Source organism: Panicum hallii, chromosome 4 (assembly GCF_002211085.1).
Source record: "Panicum hallii strain FIL2 chromosome 4, PHallii_v3.1, whole genome shotgun sequence".
NCBI classification, from domain to species: domain Eukaryota; kingdom Viridiplantae; phylum Streptophyta; class Magnoliopsida; order Poales; family Poaceae; genus Panicum; species Panicum hallii.
Window position 1 is genome coordinate 4,235,366 of NC_038045.1, and position 20,590 is coordinate 4,255,955.

General features: G+C 47.5%; 1 protein-coding gene and 1 pseudogene across 1 annotated transcript; both read right to left on the reverse strand.

Annotated features, from left to right (window-relative positions):
* Positions 1–1,099: 1,099 nt before the first annotated feature.
* On the reverse strand, positions 1,100–4,209 carry LOC112888647 (transmembrane 9 superfamily member 8-like). The gene is made up of 7 exons (XM_025954921.1): positions 4,010–4,209; positions 3,696–3,860; positions 3,366–3,475; positions 3,152–3,260; positions 2,971–3,083; positions 2,719–2,872; positions 1,100–2,558 (listed from the first exon to the last, which is right to left on the reverse strand). The coding sequence occupies exons 1-7, from the start codon at positions 4,130–4,132 to the stop codon at positions 1,401–1,403; spliced, it is 1,932 nt and encodes a 643-aa protein (XP_025810706.1). The 5' UTR covers positions 4,133–4,209; the 3' UTR covers positions 1,100–1,400.
* A 1,946-nt stretch (positions 4,210–6,155) lies between these two features.
* On the reverse strand, positions 6,156–9,242 carry LOC112890961 (annotated as a pseudogene).
* Positions 9,243–20,590: the final 11,348 nt, after the last annotated feature.

The following is a 20,590-nucleotide window of genomic DNA, read 5'->3' on the forward strand; positions in this document are numbered from 1 at the left end:
CCCGCTGAAGCGCTACAGCCCGACGACGCTGGCGGCCGGCGGCCTCATCGCCGTCGGCGCCCTCGGCTACCTCATGTTCGGGGGGAAGAAGAACGGGCACGACCAGCAGGCGAGCCGGGCTTAGAGAAGGCCGTCGTGATCGTCGATCAGCTAGCTAGCTTACCGAGATGTTCCGATAATAAGCTCTTACCCTCCGCCGGGTGTTCTGTACCTGTGTTTGGTGTATGTAATATAGATCACGTGTGGCTTGTTCATGTGGTGTCTTTTATCCCTGTACTAGTAAATGCGAATAATTTTCTGGAGAGTCTTCTTTTCTTGTCCTGTCGCCTGTTCGTTTGATTAGTCGGGCTTGTACAGTTCAAGCTTCAAACAGAGACGGTAGATTTAGAACACGATGCTCATGAGAGGTGCGGAGATTATGCAGCAGCTCAACCACAGTATATATGGTTCAATGCTTAATTGTTGGATTATAGCATCTGAAACCTGTTTTGTGCAGATAGGACGAACCTGCCCTGAATTTCTGACATCAAAGCACCCTCATTCAGATAACCTGCAAATACCCTGAACTCCTGAAGCACCTGAAGCAGCAGCCTACCTGTTGGCCTTGTACAAACCTGCATGCTACGTTCCTCTGCGTCCGTGTTGGAAGATGAGCAGCACCTGACGGGCTACGATCCGTCCAAAATCGAGTACGCCGCCGTGGCCATCGACCACGGCGGCACGTCGTCGGCTTCAGATGCAGGACGGAGCTCACGATCAGTTCACTTCAGCTGCTTCTGCTTCCCATGCACTTGCTGCCGATTTGTGCGAGGGCGAAGCCACTGAATCACTTCGAGGGCGTGGGGAAGTTGATCGTCCGACCAGTCCATGACCAGCTTCTTTTGCTGCTAGGTGTGCCCACGAGTACAGTGCCCCCCTTCAAGATACGTCCTTGAGCAGGCAAAGCAAACATCTGAGCAGATGACGACCTGCATTTCACCGATTTTTTTGTTCCTTAGCCTTTCAGGTAGAAGCATCTCCAATCGAAATGGATAGCAAGTAGAAAAATCAACAGGCATTGCGGCTTGTCCGAGACTTTCCGCATAATCACACAACGGCAAAAGTAAAAATTATTCAGCATTTCACCAACATAAGGTACGGTTACAACTTTAAATAGTTTGATTGTACCATCTGAAATCTTTTCTGTAAGGATACACACCTGTACCGAATTACTGGCATAAAAAAATACACTAATGTAGTGTTACATAATCAAACTGTGAATACCCTAAAACACCTGAACGAGCAGCCTACGTTTCAGCTTACACTACACTCTGAACTTCTGATGATTCCTTTCCTACTGTCTTTTAACCTCTAATATCGCAAACCGAGGAAGCAGTGTTACAGCTGTAGTCTCCAGATTTCTAGTCGATCTTGACCGAAGAGTAGATGAGCCTGGTGAACCAGAAACAGGCGTAGAAGCCGATGGTGCCGGTGAGCACGAAGAAGGCGTACGAGGCGATGAGCATGTACCCGAAGTAGAGCACGCCAGATACCGTCTTCGTGATCTCCAGCTTGGTGAAGAAGTAGAATGTGGCGTACAGGAAGAGGTACAGCGCTGATGAGCCGGCCGTCAGGTAGGACCTCCACCACCACTGGTAGTCCTCACCACAGAGCTGGAAGTAGCAGAGCACAATCGTGATCTCGGCGCAGGTCAGGATCAGGATGACGAAGACCAGGAATAGGAAACCAAAGATGTAGTAGAACTGGTGCAGCCAGATCGATGTCAGGATGAAGAAGAGCTCGATGAACACAGCGCCGAAGGGCAGGATGCCTCCGATCAGTACTGAGACGACTGGGTTCATGTACCATGGCTGCTCTGGTATTGCCCGTGGTATCTTGTTTGTCCTCACGGGGTCCTCCATGGCAGGCTTCTTGAACCCAACGTAGCTGCCGACGAAGACCAGCGGCACAGAGATCCCGAACCAGAGGAGAACCAGTGCAAACATGGTGGTGAACGGCACAGCACCAGAGGACTTCTCACCCCAGATGAGAGCATTCAGGACAAAGAATATTGCAAACACGATGCCAGGGAACATCAAGGCCGTTTTGATTGTGACGTTCTTCCATTCTGAGCCCTTGAACATCTTGTAAAGGCGCGTGGACGAGTACCCTGCAAAGAGGCCCATGAAGACCCAGAGGAGGAGCATTGCTGTCATAAGGCCTCCCCGGTTTGATGGCGAGAGTAGCCCAAGGATGGCAAACAGCAAGGTGACCAGCAGCATCCCAAAAAACTGTACACCTGTCCCGACATATACACACAGCAGGTCAGCATTGACAGGAGGCCTGAACACATCACCATGGACAAGCTTCCATCCTGTCTCCTCCTGGGCGTCCTCCTGGTCTTCTAACTGGTTGTACTTGGAGATGTCGCGGTACAGTGTCCGGAGCATGATCATGGCAACCATCCCAGAGAGGAAGAGGACTATCATCAGAGAATTGACAATTGAGAACCAGTGGATTTGGTCGTCTGCCATCAGAAGGTAGGTGTCCCAGCGTGATGCCCACTTGATAGGACTTTCCTGCATGACACACATACGAACCAAAAATATCAGAAGATTTGAAGTTTTCTCAAGGAAAAGTTGGACCATCTATCTGAAGGTTTACACTGGGGACCTTTGACATAACGCATTAAGGGTGATCATAGACAAACTATTTGAGATAAAGAGTTATTGAAACTACCTCAAAGTTAACATCATAGGTGAAAATGATCTCTTTGCTGGCCTCTACTTCTTGAGGTGAATCCGAGTCTACGACTAGATGTCTCGAGTGTGGATCACAGGTTTTAAGGGGTGTACCATTCCCCTTCCAATCGCCATCGTATTCATGCTTAATACTGCAGAAGATATGATAAAAATAATCATATAAACCTACAATGATAGTAAGAACCACACTATAGGTTCAGAAATGACAATTGAGGGATGGACATTACACCTGTATGGTTTAACCTCAAAGGCCACAATCCTAGCAATATCTGTGTTTGCATCCTTGTGATACTTCACCAGAAATGTGAAGTGGTTGTGGATGAAATGCTTCTCCTCCTTGCTCTGCATCAATGAACATTCAAATCAGAACACATCAGTATTCCTAGCTATCTAGCAGATTATCAACCCACCCCTGCATACTGTCCCTTGACGCCGACATGCACGCCTTGCTGATAGACCGTCGGCGCCTCTTGATCCAACCTTTTAATAGGTACGACCAAAGGAAGGTTGTCAAGAATCCTGCAAGCCACAAAACCGAGGTTCATTTCCCCCTTCCAGCCACCTTAAAATATATCATTTATGGGCCTTTAATCTACGTCTATGCAAGCAGAAATGGCCTCTCACATGTTTATGCGGTACTCGTCGTCGATTTTCTCCTTCAGATCCCTGGCCTCGTCTTGGTTCGGAGCAATCTTGCACACGATCTGGCACAGCTTAGGCTCCATCATCTCGAACTGCATTTCAAGGACCACAATCGAAATTTCACAAAGGCACCGAGGACCGAACTAATTAAAGCGAACAGTTACATACACGAGTGACCTTTTTCCTGAGATTATCTCAGAACTGCAGGTAGGTAGGTACTAACATATATAGTACAGGAAGTGGATGCGGAGCACTATACTTTTTCTGAACATGTGGAGCGCTAGTACTGGCCCGTAGGCTTACGGCGCTTACCACGTATAGCGAATTCTCGATGCGGTCGCCGCGGAGGACCTCGCCGAGGTTCTCGGCGCTGTCGACGATGGTGCCCGGCCTGCAGAAGGGGAGGGAGTAGTAGGAGTAGGGCAGCTGCGTCTTGATGGAGCTCAGCTGGTTCACCTTCACGGCGAGCGGGTCCTTCTGCAACCCACACACGCACACAGCCTCAGCGCGTGAGGAGGCGGACTCAAACCTCTCGAAGACATCATCAAACCAACGGGCCCGGCGAAGAGAGAGACGCGAAACAGAGAGCAGGAGGAAGAGGGGAAAAAAAAAGGGAAGCGCGGGACCTTGCGGAAGTCGGCGGGGGCGACGCCGGGGAGGTAGAACCCGCGCGCGGCGCCGGCGCCGGCGAGCACGGCGGCCGCGACGAGGAGGAGCGCCAGCGCCGGGCGGGTCGTCGGCGTCGCCATGGGTGACTGGGGATCGGGGAGGGCCGGCGGGCGAGGAGGTGGGAAGGGAAGGGGGAAGTCGTCGACGGCCTTGGGGCGCGGCCTTTGCTTGGATTTGACGGGTGTCCCCGGGGCGGCTGTGCGGGGTTTAGGTGGGAGGCTGGCAGGTGGGCCCGGAGCCCCGCGCAGTACGGCGGCGCGTGTCTCGCCTCTCTGTACTTGCCCGCGTCGTGGCCCACCGGAATCGCGGGTTCCGGATGGGGCCGGGTCCGGTTGGCACGTGGGACCCGCCGGCGGTGCGAATCACGACGCGGATGCGGGGAACCTCGTGTTAAGTACGATGGTTTACGTACACGGTACACAAGCCCAGCGCAGGAGCGGATCCGCCCCCTACCCTATGGCAGTCTACGGAGTTTCCAACAATTTTTAACTAAGGGAAAAAAGAGGAGAAAGAAGAAGAGAGAGATGAACCTCTAATTTTACATCCTAGATCCGCTATTAGTCCAGCCAGATTACGTTACGTTGCACCGTGCAAGTTGCGTGACAGTTTTTGCCCCCCTAAGGCTCTCCTACGCAACCATGTTACTTTTATGAAACATAAGCACACACCTCGAATTCGACGCAAGCAGAGTAGGTCGTCTACACTGATAAAATAATAATTAGCTGCGAATACGATGATTTTTACAAGATATTATCCGGGTTTAGAATCGATCCAAACAAGCTCCACAAACAAGGTGGTATTCGCAAGTGATCCGTGGGGGCATAAATTAAAGGATCGGGATAGGACATCAGAATTGCACGCACCGACCAGGGGTGGAAGAAAGAACGGTGAGCGTCAGATCAAAAGGGCTAAGATGGATCGACGGAAAGAAAACGAGTTATTTTAAAATGACCGAGGAGAAAACGAAAAGCAAATACAGTTGAGAGCGCCACTTGCCTTGGCAAATGGCAACAACCAGAATCAAAGTTCCAAACTTTACAGTCGTGAGTGTGCACACCGTACCCTCCTGCTATCCGCGCAGTGGTTAGCCGCCTCTGATCTGCTGCTACTGGGAGATCGATTGCCAGATGGTTCTTGTAGATGCCCAAAAGATCGATCGATCAGATCCTGTGTTCACGATGTGTCAGGCCTGAACATAGTCACTGCAGTAGTGGAGCGTCAGTGGCCTCAGTGGGGGACGCAAACGTGCCGCCGCCTCAGCGCCTCCCCAGGAACAGATGGGCACGGCGCACTACATTTTTCGCCGAGACACCGGCCGGTACAAGGCCATCGTCACGCCCCCGGACTCGTGGTGCTTGTGTTTGACCAGAAGCCGGCAGCGCGCTGGTTGGCGGTGGTTGCGTGTTCGCCGTACGTGCAGCGTGCCGAGCCTCGTGGTTCGGCGAGATCCGTGGCGGTTTGGCAGGGCTGCTAACTTGCCAAGTCGTCTACGAATCGAATCGGTAATGGGATAGTCCTTATCGTGACGTGGATTTTGATTTTTCGCAGCGAATGCATCCAAAACGTCGTGTCTAGAAGAAGGCAATGCAACCGATTTTACGCAAACTGGTCACGCTGCCGGTGATCTGAACTCTGAAAGAGGAAGCGTGCGCAACGGCGACGTTCAAGGAGCGGACATGGCTATGGCTGCCGCGCGCGCCGGGGTTCCAACTGATCTGCCGCTTCGTCAAGTTGGCGCTCGGAGTCGTTTTCCTAGTGTACCGCGACGCCGCGCCTGAGCCATGCGCCCATGCCGGCCTTCCATTGGCGCCCCCTCGAGATCACACGCTGGCAACGTTTTCATTTCGCGTGCCTCCGGCCGACCCGCTCCCGCCAGCCCATGTCAACGGTGGCGGCGACCGTTATTTGTGGAAGGTGCTTTAACACACAGTACAGCTCATCTAACAAGGCTATAGCTACGAGATTCATGAAGCGTCAGCCAGCACCAGCAAGATATCAGGTAAAAGTCTAGCCATGGGAATGGCCGAATGAACCAGCATGGTGTGTAGGGGATGATACATCATAAAAGGGAAGGCAGAAAAAAGAGACGTACAGGCATAACAGTTTTAAATGTAACATCAGATGGAAGTGTGTTTCATTAAGAGAGAGTAAAAATAACACATTGTAGATTGTGTCAATTGTAGCGTAAAAAAGAGAGAGTACAGCGAGATGCTCATCATGGATACTGCGATTATTCCGCAGTTCAGCAACAGAAACTGGTTAATTACTTGATTGAATACAAAGTTGTAGCCTCGTGTGGTAAGGATGCACGCATGCACCAAGTGACTGGCATCAAAGTTTTCAGTATAACTGAATTCATCCGTAAATCTCGTAAAGACCCCTGGATGAGCAACATTATTTCACTGTGTATAAACATGCTACTTTTGGCATGATGTTCACTTTCCCATCTCCAACCTCCCATTTCTCAAGCCGACAGCAGAGTGATGAAATTATAGATTCCTAGTCAATCTTCACCGAAGAGTATATGAGCCCGGTGAACCAGAGTATATGAGCCCGGTGAACCACAAGCAGGCGTAGAAGCCAATGGTGCCAGTTAGCACGAAGAAGGCGTAGGACACCATGAACATGTAGCCGAAGTAGAGCATGGCCGGGACCGCCTTTGTGAGCTGCAGCTTGGTGAAGAAATAGAATGCGGTGTACAGGAACAGGTACAGCGCCGACGATCCGGAAGCCAAGTAGGACCTCCACCACCACCGGTGATCCTCGTTGCAGAGCTGGAGATAGCAGAGAAAAATGGCGATCTCTGCGCAGGTCACTACAAGGATCACGAAGACGAGGAACGCAGCCCCGAACGTGTAGTAGAACTGGTGCTGCGTCCAGATTGCTGTCAGGATGTAGAAGAGCTCCATGAACACCGCGCCAAAGGGCAGGATGCCTCCGATCAGTGCCGAGACCGCTGGATTCATGTACCATGGCTGCTCCGGTATCGGCCGCGGTATCTTGTTTGTCCTCACCGGGTCGCCAATGGCGGGTTTCTTGAACCCGAGGAAGCTGCCGATGAAGGTTAGCGGCAAAGAGACTCCGAGCCACAGGAAAACCAGAGGGAACATGGTGGTGAATGGCACGGCCCTGGAGGATTTCTCCACCCAGAGGACAATGTTCAAGGTAAAGAATATTAGGAAGACGGCACCAGGGACTACCAAGGCCGTCTTCCATTCTGAGCCCCCCAACATCTTGTAAAGGCGTGCAGTGGAGTGCCCTGCAAAGAGGCCCATGAAAACCCAGAGCAGGAGCATGGCTGTCACGAACCCTCCACCGCTTGGAGGTGATAGGAGCCCCAGGATGGCAGCAGGGTGACAAGCAGGTCAGCAGGTCAGCATTCACAGGAGGCCTGAACGCATCGCCGTGGAGAAGCTTCCACCCAGACTCCTCCTGGGCTTCCTCCGGGTTCTCCAGCTGGTTGTACATGGAGATGTCACGGTACAGAGTCCCGAGCATGATCATGGCAACCATCACAGAGAGGAAGAGGACTGTCATAAGAGAATTCCCAATGGTAAACCAATGATTGTCAGGAGTGTTAAGGTGTGTGTCCCAGCGTGATGCCCTCTTGATACCACTTTCCTACATGAGACAGCATGTGAACAAAAAAAAAGGTCAGGAAATCTGAAGCTTTGCAATGAAAAAATGGACCATAATACTCCTTGATCTCAATAACGGGGATGGTTTCGACAAGTAGAACAATCAGAACTACCTCAAAATTAACATCATAAGTAAAAACGATCTATTTGTTCGCCTCTATTTCTTGAGGCCTATCAGAGTTCATCACTAGACGCGCTGAGTGTGGATTACAGGTTTCAAGGCGTGTCGTATTCCCCTCCAAATCACCAAAGAGTTCATGCTTAACACTACAACAGTTATAATGAATGTACAGACCAAGCATCAAATAATTGCAAAATCAAAGCAGGCATAATCATTCAAGAACTCCACAAAGAAACTCTAACACTCTGATGGATGAATACTTAACCTGAACGGTTTAACCTCAAAGCCCACAATCCTAGCGAGACCTGTGTGTGCATCTCTGTTATACTTCACCAGAAATGATAAGTGGTTGTGGATGAAATAACTGTAATCCTTCCAGTGCATCCAACACATTTTAAATCATAAGAGAATTCCACTGGCTGAACACATTGGTATTCCTGGCTAGCGAGAAGATCATCAACCCACCCCTACCAGCCACTCCTTGACACCAACAGGCATGCCTTGTAGATAGAATAGAGGTGCCTCTTTATCCAATCCGATAACTGGGATGGTCATGGGGAGGTTATCAAGAATCCTGCAAGCAACAAAAACAAAGGCTCATTCTCAGATTCTCTAATCCAATTTATCTGAATTTCTATGTAGGCTGCATCTCACATGTTTACACGGTACTCGTCATCGATTTTCTCCTTGAAATCCTTTGTGTTGGGTCAGGACGATCCTGCATGCTACCTGACAGAGCTTAGGCTCCATCATTTCGAACTGCACCGGATTCACAACCAAAACATCAGGGAGCTAATTGGTGATAGGCCGGCAAAAGCAGCTGACAGGAGGTGTAAAGGGGAACACGGAAATTCCAGTGCTACTGTACTGCTACTAACTGATTCAGACATTCAGTCCTGCAGAATTACCACGTAGGGCGAGTTCTCGATCCGTCGCCGCGGAGGCGCTCGCCGAGGCTCCCGGCGCTGTTGACGATGGTGACCGGCCTGCAGAAGGGGAGGGAGTAGTAGGAGTAGGGCACCTGCGTCTTGATGGAGCTCAGCTGTTTCACCTTCACGGCGAGCAGGTCGTGCTGCAAGCAACCACGGCTCAGCGCGTCAGGAATCAGGACCTTGAGGAAGAGGAAGAGAACAGGTCCTTGCGGGCGGGGGGGGGGGGGGGGGGGGGGGCGGGCAGGCAGGAGCAGGACCACCTTGCGGAAGTCGGCGGGGCGACGGCGGGCAGGTAGAACCCCCGGGCGGCGGCGCATGCGAGGACGAGGAGGAAGAGGAGCGCCAGGTGGGTCGTCATCGCCATTGGTGGGAGGGGGGCATCAGGACGGCGCCGGGGCGGTAGAGATTATTGGACTGGAGAAGGGGAAGAAGCACGAAGAGCAAAAGTCGCCGGCGACCACGGAGCGTCAGGTTCGGTGGCGGTGGGGGGCCCGCACGAGACTCCATGCAGATGAGGTCTCGTGTTAGTGGGAGTTTTGACTCCTGTCAGTGGCAGAGCATGATCGTGGATTTTCTACCAAGTCGTAAGAGGGTCGTGATCAAACGGTCATGCAAGGAGGGGTGTCGAAGAGCACCAGTGCACCACTGATTCTTTGACTGGAACTAGGCTTGTTGCGTGCTGGCATGTGAGGACGAGAAGGAAGAAGAGCGCCGGGTGCGCCGCCGCCATTGGTGTGGGAGGACAGTGGGAGGGGAGGTTGGGAGCGCACGGGCCCAAACTGGAGAGTGAAGGGGAGAAGCCGTCGATGACGACCGCGGCGGCGGATTATGCCATCACGCAGAGTCAGGCGGGCGGTGGGCCCCACACCGGGATGCACGAGATGAATGCTCATGGCAGTGTTCAGAGTTCAGAACACGCAAGGCTGGAGCTACCACTTGCTTGGCAACAAAGCAAATACTGTTACTGAAATGCAGCCGGTTTGTTCGAATTAGCAGCCGATCAATTTCTTAACTTTGGGTTGCAGATGAGCCAGATTGTGTGTTGGCTTTGCTCCAATGCTCCTTACTAGCTGTGGAACTGCGGAGCCTCGATCTGGACCTGGGAAAAAAGTGTCAGTTCGGCAGCATTGCGCGCCAGATCGTCTTAGAACTGAACTGAAATACCGAGGACCCCGTTGGGAGGGCTCCTCGCGAGGGTGGAGCTGGAACTGGAGCCGGCGGAGCTTGCTTTTTTGACTCCGCATGCTCCGCCTGAGCCCCGAGCAAAATAGCTTCGGCTCTTCCAGCACGACGCGCAGAAGCCCTTCAATGCTGTAGGCATTTAGTGCGACTCCGGCAGAAGCTACCGGCGGAGCCGCTGCGGAAGCCCCTCCAAACGGGGCCTGAATGCGACTTGTTACCGTGCAATGTCGGGTCCAGAATTCTGCACGGAAGAAATAATCAGATATCACTGGAGTACACAAAACACCAAAGGAGCAGTGGGGTTGGTTTGGTAAATGTCAAGACTTGACAATGTTCTGCATGGGCTGGTTGAGGCCCATATGTTAGGCCCGAGGGCCGAGGCCGATGATGAGTATCAAGGGGCTTTGGATGGGCTCTTCACTTCTAGCATAATGCAAGTCAGCAACAGGCTAGTGAAGATCATCACCTAAGACGTCAAGGGGTTGCTTGGACTTCCCCTTTTCCCTCCTTGAAACTTACGCGCCTGAACGTACATTTTTCGAAATCGTTAAGCAAGGCAAGATCAGATACGAGTGCCAACACCTATCTATATCTCAATATCTTCTGAAAAGAAACATCTATTTCTTTTCACCTACATTACCAGGTGTATCTACAAACGTTTTTTCTAGAAAAAGAAATGATGTTCTCCATGCTAAGCATATATGTATGATAGCAGCAGTCTCTAGTAGCTGCATTTTTTTCCCTGGTGATATCAATCGCTGGCAAGAGGCAACATGACAAAGCATGAGAGACTTATCCTCTAGCTAGCTAGGATCTCTTTTCTTCTGTACCATGTGTCCAAAGACTGGCGCAAATGCCTTCAGAGTAAAAAGAATGACTACCAGGCCGTAGATCCGCTTGCATGCCTGACGTGCATCAATGCATCTATCTTTCCTTCCATTATTATATCACATCATGCGCTAAGCATGTCATCAAAGTACTAATAGCAAGAGGATCATCTAATCATTGTCTGCCACCAAGAAACCCCCTCACCAGACACCAGTCCTTATCCAGCTTCCATGCTTGTGGTTTCATCATCTGATTGAGCATCAGCAACCACATGTATGCACGCATGCTAGCAAAGGAGAGCTATAGCTAGGTATGCAGCTAGTAGTAGCTATAGGCAGAAGCTTTATTTGGTCCCCTTTTTATACAGACACACATGGTTCTGTATATACTCGTAGCAGCTGACTATTGCTGTGAAGTGAAGAAGCAAAACTTGCATTTAAATTTTAAACTAATCACAAAGCGCATCTTATACACTATATATATATATATATATATATATATATATATATATATATATATATATATATCAAGTGGTGGTCATGTCCAAGCACCAACTTTTCTCAACTACAAAGTAGCATGCATATGTGTACATGCAATTCTTAACAAGGAAACACCAAACAATACCAAGTGTTCAACAAATTATATATAGCATCCGATCAACTTTTCACCAAATCAAATCGTCTACGAAGCTAGCTAGAAGTGCACCTGTGGCCTATGCTTTCATCCTTTGTTCATCCATCTCCATGCACAGATCACATTCTGTCGATGCCTTTTTCAGCATCACTAAAGCCAAACGGATTAAGCTATTGCAAATGGACAATGAATGATTCCCCTCCCGTTAGCCTTTAACCGCACACCGCTCTATCTTAAGGCCACAAGATACCCCCCAAAGTGACCGGGAGGATGAGATACCCTAGCTTGCACGCCCAATGGCGTGGTTACGTGATTCCCTTTTGGCCCTTTTGAGAGACGCTGCCGTACGTTCTTACGTGCAGCTCCATCATCTTTATCTCCTCCCTAATCCTTGGTTGTTGCTGATCTCGCGTTACTCCTGCTTGGTGATGTGAGGGCTCAGCTCCGTGCGTGCATGATAGATGATGCAAATTTATATGCATGTATGTATGTATATGTGCAATTGAATAGCTAAAGTTGAGCTTTCAAGTGGACACGTTTCTAAGTGCAAGAGGTTGCAGAGGTAGTGGGAAGGGAAAGATGGGTGGGGGCACGTACATGGCTGCCATGCCTTTGTGGCATTGTTTTTGTACTAGTTGGTAGTTGTTTGAACAGTCATAAAGGTGAGCACCTTTCTTAACTTTGGGCGTTAGTTAACACGCCTAAATCTGTACCTTTCGAGAGGCTATTATATATACCATATAGCATACTATATACATCAAGCTCAGCCTAGAGAGGAGGGAAAGAGAGATTAGCTGTGGTGCTCCATTACAGTGGACTCTAATGACTAGGGATCACTGGACATTGAAGGACAATGCATGGAAGCTTTTTGTTTAAAGAGTGCATAATCAGTTTCAACTATGAAGGGAAACCACACACTATGAATGAATCTCTTGTCCTAATTTGTGCATTCAGTAGTGATCATATCCACAATGTCATTTGATCATAAAGTGTGGCTGGCTGCATGTGTATCGAGCAGATTCTTGAGAGTCTCTATCCGCTCGATGGATTGTGAGCTATGATTTTGGGCACGACGAGGCAACGGGGTAATCCGGTAAGGCGGTAATCCCCACTGGTGGCACCGCTCCGGGTGGAGCCTTTGCCCAGCCGACATGATGGCCGGTGAGCTGGTGGGAGATCAGTAGAGGAAGCTACTAGCGTCGGCCCGTTCGGCACTGGGATTAGAAGACACGTATGTGTACAGTGATGCAGCAGGTCACTTCTCTTAATGTGCTATCTATCCATCCATCATCAGTTATTTCTAAACTATGACTAAGTGAGAATATAATATCCAAGTGCATGTTATACAAGTGTAGGCCCAATAGAATATTTTTGCATGATTACTGTTGATGTTTTAGACATGTCATCATCCGATCATCTCCACTGCTATTTTTTTCAATTGAATAATTTTACGATATGTTACATACCCGTGCGTGCTTGAACTGTAGAATTTTTTCTTCCTCTTCTTCTCATAGTATTTGTATTTCTGTAAAATAATAGGAGTGTGTTACCAACCACTGGATTGATCGATGATAAACCTTAGAAACTTATGATGTACGTATGTTATGCATAGAAATCAGTAACAATAGTATTTTATGCACTAGTTTATCAAACCATGCCCGGACGTGATAATAACTTTGAGGGGCATATATATTGGAAATTAATAAAAAAAATTAGGCTAACAATATTCAGAGGCATAAATATAGAAACTTATAAAAATTAGAAAAAATCCGATTTACATTCTTGAACTATAATAAAAAATTATATTTTCAATCTTCAACTGCAAAATCAGATAATATAGACAATCCAACTGTCAAAACTAGATAAATTTAGCCTTTTCGGTGGTTTCAAATATGATTTTTTTATTTTATAAAAATTAAAAATATTCAAATTTAAAATAATAAATTCGTAATTAATTTATTTTAAATAAAAAAATACGAAATTGGTATCCAAAGTTTTCTAAAAATATGATCTATCTATTGGCATTCTTTTTGTCAGTTATTTGGATCTAATTTTTTTATGTTCATAGTATTTGGTTGACTGTAGTTATACCTATTATTTTAATAAAAATAAGATTCAAATAAAGTGACAATAGATAGGTTACATTTTAGACAAAATTGATACTGGTTTTATATTTTTTTAGTTTAAAATAAATTATTTTTGATTTTTTAGATCTAACTAGAATTTTTATTTTTTAAAAGAAATACAAAACCACCCAAATGGTCAAACTTATCCGGTTTCGACGGTTAGATGATCCTTGTTATCCGGTTTTATAGTTGAAGGTTAAAAATCGGACTTTTGCGATAGTTTAAGGGTATAAACCAAACTTTTCCTAAAAAAGTTTATGGCTCATAGCTAATGATCAAAGTGATTTACCTCTCACTCGTCTGCTAAATATTCTACGGTAACTTTAGTTAGTAATCATCCTATATTTTTATTTGCATTCATAGTAATTTTTTTCACTCTGCATCGCATCTCCATATATGTTGGAGCATGTTAAATAGTTAGTTTGAGGTATGTGTTTAATATAAAAATTGGTATCCTCATTGCTTTCTCTATGCGTATATACCTGATTTATATGGTGACATACGTCATGCCTCCTACGTCAAATGATTTCTCGCCCTCCTATGATATACTAGGATCTACCCGCGTCTCTATGCAAGCGGACTTGTACACGAGTCTGCAAATAAACCCGCCGACAAGCCCACTTGCGTTCCATTTGACACCCACACGCCCACCAGCTTACCACAGCACAAGGCAGCTGTCAGCTGACCACTCCATCTCCATGCATGCAAACATTTCCACCCCTCTCCCTCTCTCTGTAAAAACGATAGATGTTACGCGTACAGTGCTGAGGTCCAAGTAAAAAATATCTGCCGGCCCTGCTCCTGCTGCTCTCTCGAAGCCTGAGGTCGAGGCCGAGAGACGAGCCAGAACCCAAGCGACCCCCTCCTCCTGTCCTCCATGTCCATGTGCGGCACATGAAGCGGAGGACGAACCGGTCAAACACGGAGGCCATGGCCAAATCCACCCTCCAGCTCGGCGTCCTCCTCCTCCCTGCACTGCAGCCACAGCGCTGGCGCTCACCTGAGGGCGCCTGGGCTTTGCCGCCGCGCCGCTGTCCATCACGTCGGCCGGCCGGTCATGTTCACACACACTGTTGCCCCTGTAAGAACTGGGATGGAGTAGGGACGGCGGCACAGTGCCGGCCTACCTCTCACCTCTGCTCGCCCCTCTGCCGTGGCTGGCTTTATCTTGGCCCGGAAAAGGTGGTGGTCGAGACAAGATAGTACCAGCACAGCCTGCTGTGGGCTGTGGGATCGTGCATGGAGGAAGAGTACGGCAGCATGCAACAGTTCCCATTTCTGCAATCCTGCTCCCTCTGCTAAAAAAAACCTGCTCCCAAAATGTTTTGCTGTAGTTTCATGCTTCCAGCACAAACAGGAAAAAAAACTATCCTGATGAGCAATCTGCTACTAGCTAGAGCTAGGAGTAGAAGAGAGCACTGTTCATCGCACCATTGCATACAGATTACCAGGAGTAGAAACTGCTGTGGACGGGAACACCAAAAGGGGGCGGGCGCGTACGTGCACGAGGCAGACGAATCTGGCTTTTTCCGCGGCACCAAAGATCTCTTGTCGGCCCCAAAAGGCCAGGGGCATCCATGGACGCCCCAGCCGCCACACGATGATGGGGGTTGGGGGCTGGATCGGATGCGAGCGAATCTGTCGGTCTGAATCTCTTGGCGTTCGTGGTAAGATCACGCTACCTGCTAGTAACATTTTGGCACGGGTGCAAAAGATGGGGATCCTACCTGCTGGCTTGTGTACAGTGTGGACGATTCAGCGCCGTCCACTCTTGGTAGGACTGAGGAGTGTGGCCGAACGTAACTCTTGTTTTGGATGGAATGGTGCCTGAAAGTATGTTGCTGGTGAAGCTTTTAGGCATCGACGTGGTCTGATAAACGTAGCTTTGACAGGTTTCTTGTTACGATGGACTTGTAACAGACTACGTTTTTAGATATCCGAACCACTTATCAAAGCGCATCTTGGTCTTTCTAATATCCAAACTCAAGACAAATGAAGGGTAATGTACAATACAATTTTAGAATATCTAAAAAGACAAGAGTTATTTGAAGCTTGTTCAGTTCTTAATTATTCTATGGTCCTTGTCCGTTATCCTAGAAAGTGTAACAGAGTAGTGCATGTTATGGCTGCGTAAAGTTGTAATGTCGTCATTACTGTCCTACTTCAAGAAGGTACGCGGTTTAGCTTGGAGAACCTGATGACCAGCGATATTACTAAGTAATTGAGTTAATGGAATGCATGTTCCTTTCGAAAAAAATCCTGGCACAGGACCAAAATTTCAAAAGTTCCATTGTCTAGTCTGAAGCAGCCAGGTTGATAAAAAACTTGTTTGGATCTTGTTGGCCACTGAGTTTCCCTTTCTATCCATCCCCAAAAGTTGTTCCAACCTGAATTGGATCTCCTACTAGTCTACTTTACTGTAAGTACGCATGCCCGTTTCCACAATGAGTATGTTCTATGTACATGCAGCTACAGCTTTCTTCTTGTCTCAAAAAAAAAAAGCTACAGCTTTGTTCCAAATGCACTGTACCCAGTTACGTGACCGACTTCATCATTCATTCAATCACCTTTGTGGCAAGAACCGCGTCCACTACTCACCGGCTCCGGCGGCTCTGGCGCAAGTACAAGCACGGCACGGCGCTGCGTCCACGAGCCGAGATCTTCGTCTATCTCCTCGCTGTCGCGGCGAGAGGGAAAAGACACGGGCACGGGCGCAGGCGGCAAGGGCACGTGAAGATGAATTCGTGCAGCGTCCGGCGGGCGGTGGCGCGACGAGCGCGCCGGCCCCGCGCGCTCAGGCAAGTGGCTGGGCGCAGCCGGGCGCCGGTGTCAGCAGCAGGGATCCGGCCGGGGCCGGCGACGGAGAAAAGTTGCCGCGCGACGACGGCGACGGGGACGGCGGAGCAGGGGCCGGGGCGCCGAGCTAGCCGCCAAGCGCCACGCGACGACGACGCGATCCCGACGGGATCGACGGTGACCCGGCCGGCCGCGGGTGGTGCACGCGACGCGAGCGCCGTACGCCGTCCGTCCGTCGTCCATGCATGCCGGTACGGTACAGTCGCCATCCTTAAAACCACGCCCGTTTTTCTACTCCTCGAACGTCTCCTCCTATCTCACGTCCCTGCACCCATCGGTCTATCAGTCCATCGTCTACAGTGATCACTGCAGCCACCAGCAGCCATCGCCGCCTCTCTCTCTCTCTCTCTCTCTCTCTCTCTCTCTCTCTGCGCACGGTTCCCGAGGCAAGTGGTAGGGGGGAGGAGATAGAGGGGGATGTACTGTGGCTGACACCGCGTTATCTCATCGCATCCATGTCACTGCAGCTGGTTCGAGCGTGTGGTGGGTTTAATTGGCTGGGGACAAGCAGCGTGTCAGCACGGGTTCATACAGTGTACAGGGCGCAGGAGTCTCCTTGTCCGCTCTGGCTGGTTGCTACTGCTGCAGAGGCCTTTTGCTTTCTCACGGTTGATGAGGCCATTGGGCGTAGGCCATGGTTTTGACCGTGATTACCCTCATTAGCAACACTGATGTGGTCTACTGTCAGACATGCCTGCCTGATGCCTCCATTGTTTGATACTGAGCCAATGTAGCCATAGACTCGTATAGACACCAATGACCACATATGCCGTGTCAGCTTCACTAGCAAGGTAACCACATGCAAATTGTACATGATAGTTTGGACATAGCTTTAATAAAGCCCATCATCGCGACACACTTAATATGACACATAGTACATGCCGACATATGGTTTATTGATGTTCTTTGTCATCAATGTACTTCATATGGACAGACCACCAATGGCTTGTTGCAACATACAGTATCCTCGTCTTGCTGCATTATGGACGTTGTGACCTCTTCCCAATAGAAACAACTAGATGTTGGACTGCGCAAATAGCGCGAGTAGCTAGTTTTTTCATTTTATATATATATATATATATATATATATATATATATATATATATATATATATATATATATTACATTTTACTTAAAATATATGTAAATAACTTTTACAATGATACCATTATAATTGGTTTTCATATGATCTAAATTGATGATCATCTATACATTTTCTCATTTGCCATATTCTGTTAAGTATTTTTGAAACACTATCTAGTATTTTTGGAACATAAATTCAGGATATACCAACATATTTTTCTATTTTTCAGGATATACACTATATAGTGCCTCATGTTTATATTATATGGAATATCTTTTGGCAAGAATATATATAGTTTTCTAATTTTTTGATTGGGGATACAATTTTTTCCTTAAGAGTTTTCATGACCGGCTCACAAAATTATCCTCACATTTTCAAAGAAGACCTAGATAAGTAGTTCAATGTATAAAGTGGAAATAAACAATCTTCTTTCTTTTCTTTGTTCTCTAATCTCCAATACCTAAAGTCCCATGTATGCATACTCCCATAATATCTTATTTATGTACGTTTTTTGGCAATACATGTCATGAACTGGGTTTACATATTTATTGTTGCAGCTAGTAAGGTATAACCTTCTCCTTCTCCTTTGTGCTTGCCCTCTCTCTCCTGAAGGCTATTTTAATTTTCAATGCCGGTTCCATTAATCATATGGTGCGAACCGGCAATAAAAGTCTATCACCGCCGGTTTGAACTAAACCGGCGGAGATAGTCCATTTGAAATGTGAATATCTATAGTAGTGAACTCCTCGAATGCCAAGTCCCTATAGTATAGGCAAATGTAGGATGACAAATACAAAATTCATGACAACCGGTAGGCCACGTGTCCTCAAAGCTCGATCCTCGTCGAAACCTGTTGTAGCTATACACTGATGTATGAGCACAACTGCCCATGAGTACTCCTTACTGAAGAAATTTTCTTTTCCCTTGGAAAGACTTTACTGAAGAATATTGTCTCAGTGGTTTGGAAACATTGCCCATCCCGCCGTGGATTCCTTCCAGCTTCCAGTTGTGATGGAGGATTGCACATGAGGCAAACTGACCATCTCCGACGACATCACCCTGTGTGGCGACCAACCTCTGATAGGCGGGGCCCAGCTCTCCACATGTACTGCAGATGCAGCCACGCAGTGAAAAAATTGGCGGCCAAGCGCGGTGGACGTTTTCTTCAACCTCAGCAATTGCAAACACTTCTTTTATTTTCCACGCCATACATGGACTTTTTTATTTTTTTCCAAATTAGTCGTGTTTGACATGGACTCTTTGGTCATCTGCTTATTTTCTTATTTTTCTAATTTCTAATTTATTTATTTACCAATTGTATTCGAAATGGATTTTTTATCATGCTCTAATTTTTCTTAATTTTAAATTTTCAAAATTACCTATTTATTAACCGTATTTGATATGGATCCTTGAATTAATTTAGACCGTTAGATCTTTATAAAATCCAATGGTGTAAATCCTTCTCTTTTTTAGATTAACGTGGGAATTTCTAGACTCTCTCGGTGAACGTGGTAGCTTTTTTTTACACTAAATTGGTCGTGTTTGACATGACTCTTTGGTCAAATGCTAATTTTCTTATTTTTCTAATTTCTAATTTATTTATTTACCAATTGTATTTGACATGGATTTTTTATCATGCTCTAATTTTTCTTAATTTTAAAATTTCAAAATTAGCTATTTATTAACCGTATTTGATATGGATCCTTGAATTAATTTAGACCGTTAGATCTCTATAAAATCCAATGGTGTAAATCTTTCTCTTTTTTAGATTAATATGGGAATTTCTAGATCCTCTCGGTGAACGTGGTAGCTTTTTTACACTAATTTAGTCGTGTTTGACATGGACTCTTTGGTCAATTGCTAATTTTTTATTTTTCTAATTTCTAATTTAATTATTTACTCATCGTATTCGACATGGGATCTTTGGTCATGTTTTATTTTTTAAAATTTTAAAATTTCGAAATTAGCTATTTATTAACCATATTTGATATGAACTCTTAAATTAATTTAGACCGTTAGATCTTCATAAAATCCAATGGTGTAAATCTTTCTCTTTTTTTAGATTAACATGAGAATTTCTGGACCCTCTCGGAGAACGTGATGTCTTCTTTTAACACTCCATTATTAATATAATAGATAGATAGATAATCTGGAGCCTCATTTATTTCTTAATTTCTAATGGACAATATATCTTGTCGATGTTGTGATGCGGAGGCATGTACTGTCATGACAAATTCATGTTATCGTCGTTGGGTGCCATTGCTGCCAAAGATGAAGTTGGACCCTAATAACAATACCCAACTTTTGTTTTGGTTATCCGTTTTCTACACTACAATTCATGGGTATAACATTGGTATGTAAGTTGTGCAATGCCTGGCTGATTCGCGAATAAAATATCCTCAAGTTTGGACACCCTCGGGAATAACCAAGGATGCCAATTGCCACATCTGCCATTAGAAGTCATCATGTCGCATACCCCTCAAACCATTTTTTCCCTACATTTATAAAAAATATTTACCAATGGAATAATTTGTACTGAAGCCGTAAATGAAAATGTTCTGTGCAGGACAAACATGATTCATTGAAGAAACGTTTCAGTCGCGTGTGCGACGAATAACACTTCCCCGAGTGTTTAAGCTAACGATAAGCTCCGACCCTGTCCCTCGGTTAATTAAGTACCCGGTTAGTTAGGCCTAAAGATGCTTGCCGCATGCGCTCGCGATTAGATGCAAATCCAAAGGCGCGTGGAAGCGTCAAAAAGCTCCCGCGCTTTCTGCTCCACCCCCGCCTCGGCCCGGGTAAACAACGGAAAAGGAATTCGGCCGGCCGGCCGAACGAAGCGACTGACGGGTGTCGGGCGGGCGACCAGTGGGGAATCCTGGCGCCCCCGGAGCGCGGCTGGCCCGCGACGGGGGCGGCGGCCGTACGCCCCGTCCGCGGATGCATAGGCGCCGCTGGTACGGCGACAGGGGGGGAATCATACACGGGAGCGGCGGCCGCCACCGGGAACGGGGCGCGCGGCTGTACAACGCGCACGCCGGTTCTCGCCGGGCTCCATGGCTCCATGCCATGAAAAGGAGCTAAAGCCGGCGGGGTAACCGGGTGAGCGCGCGGCGCGCGTGGGTCACGCTACTGTGC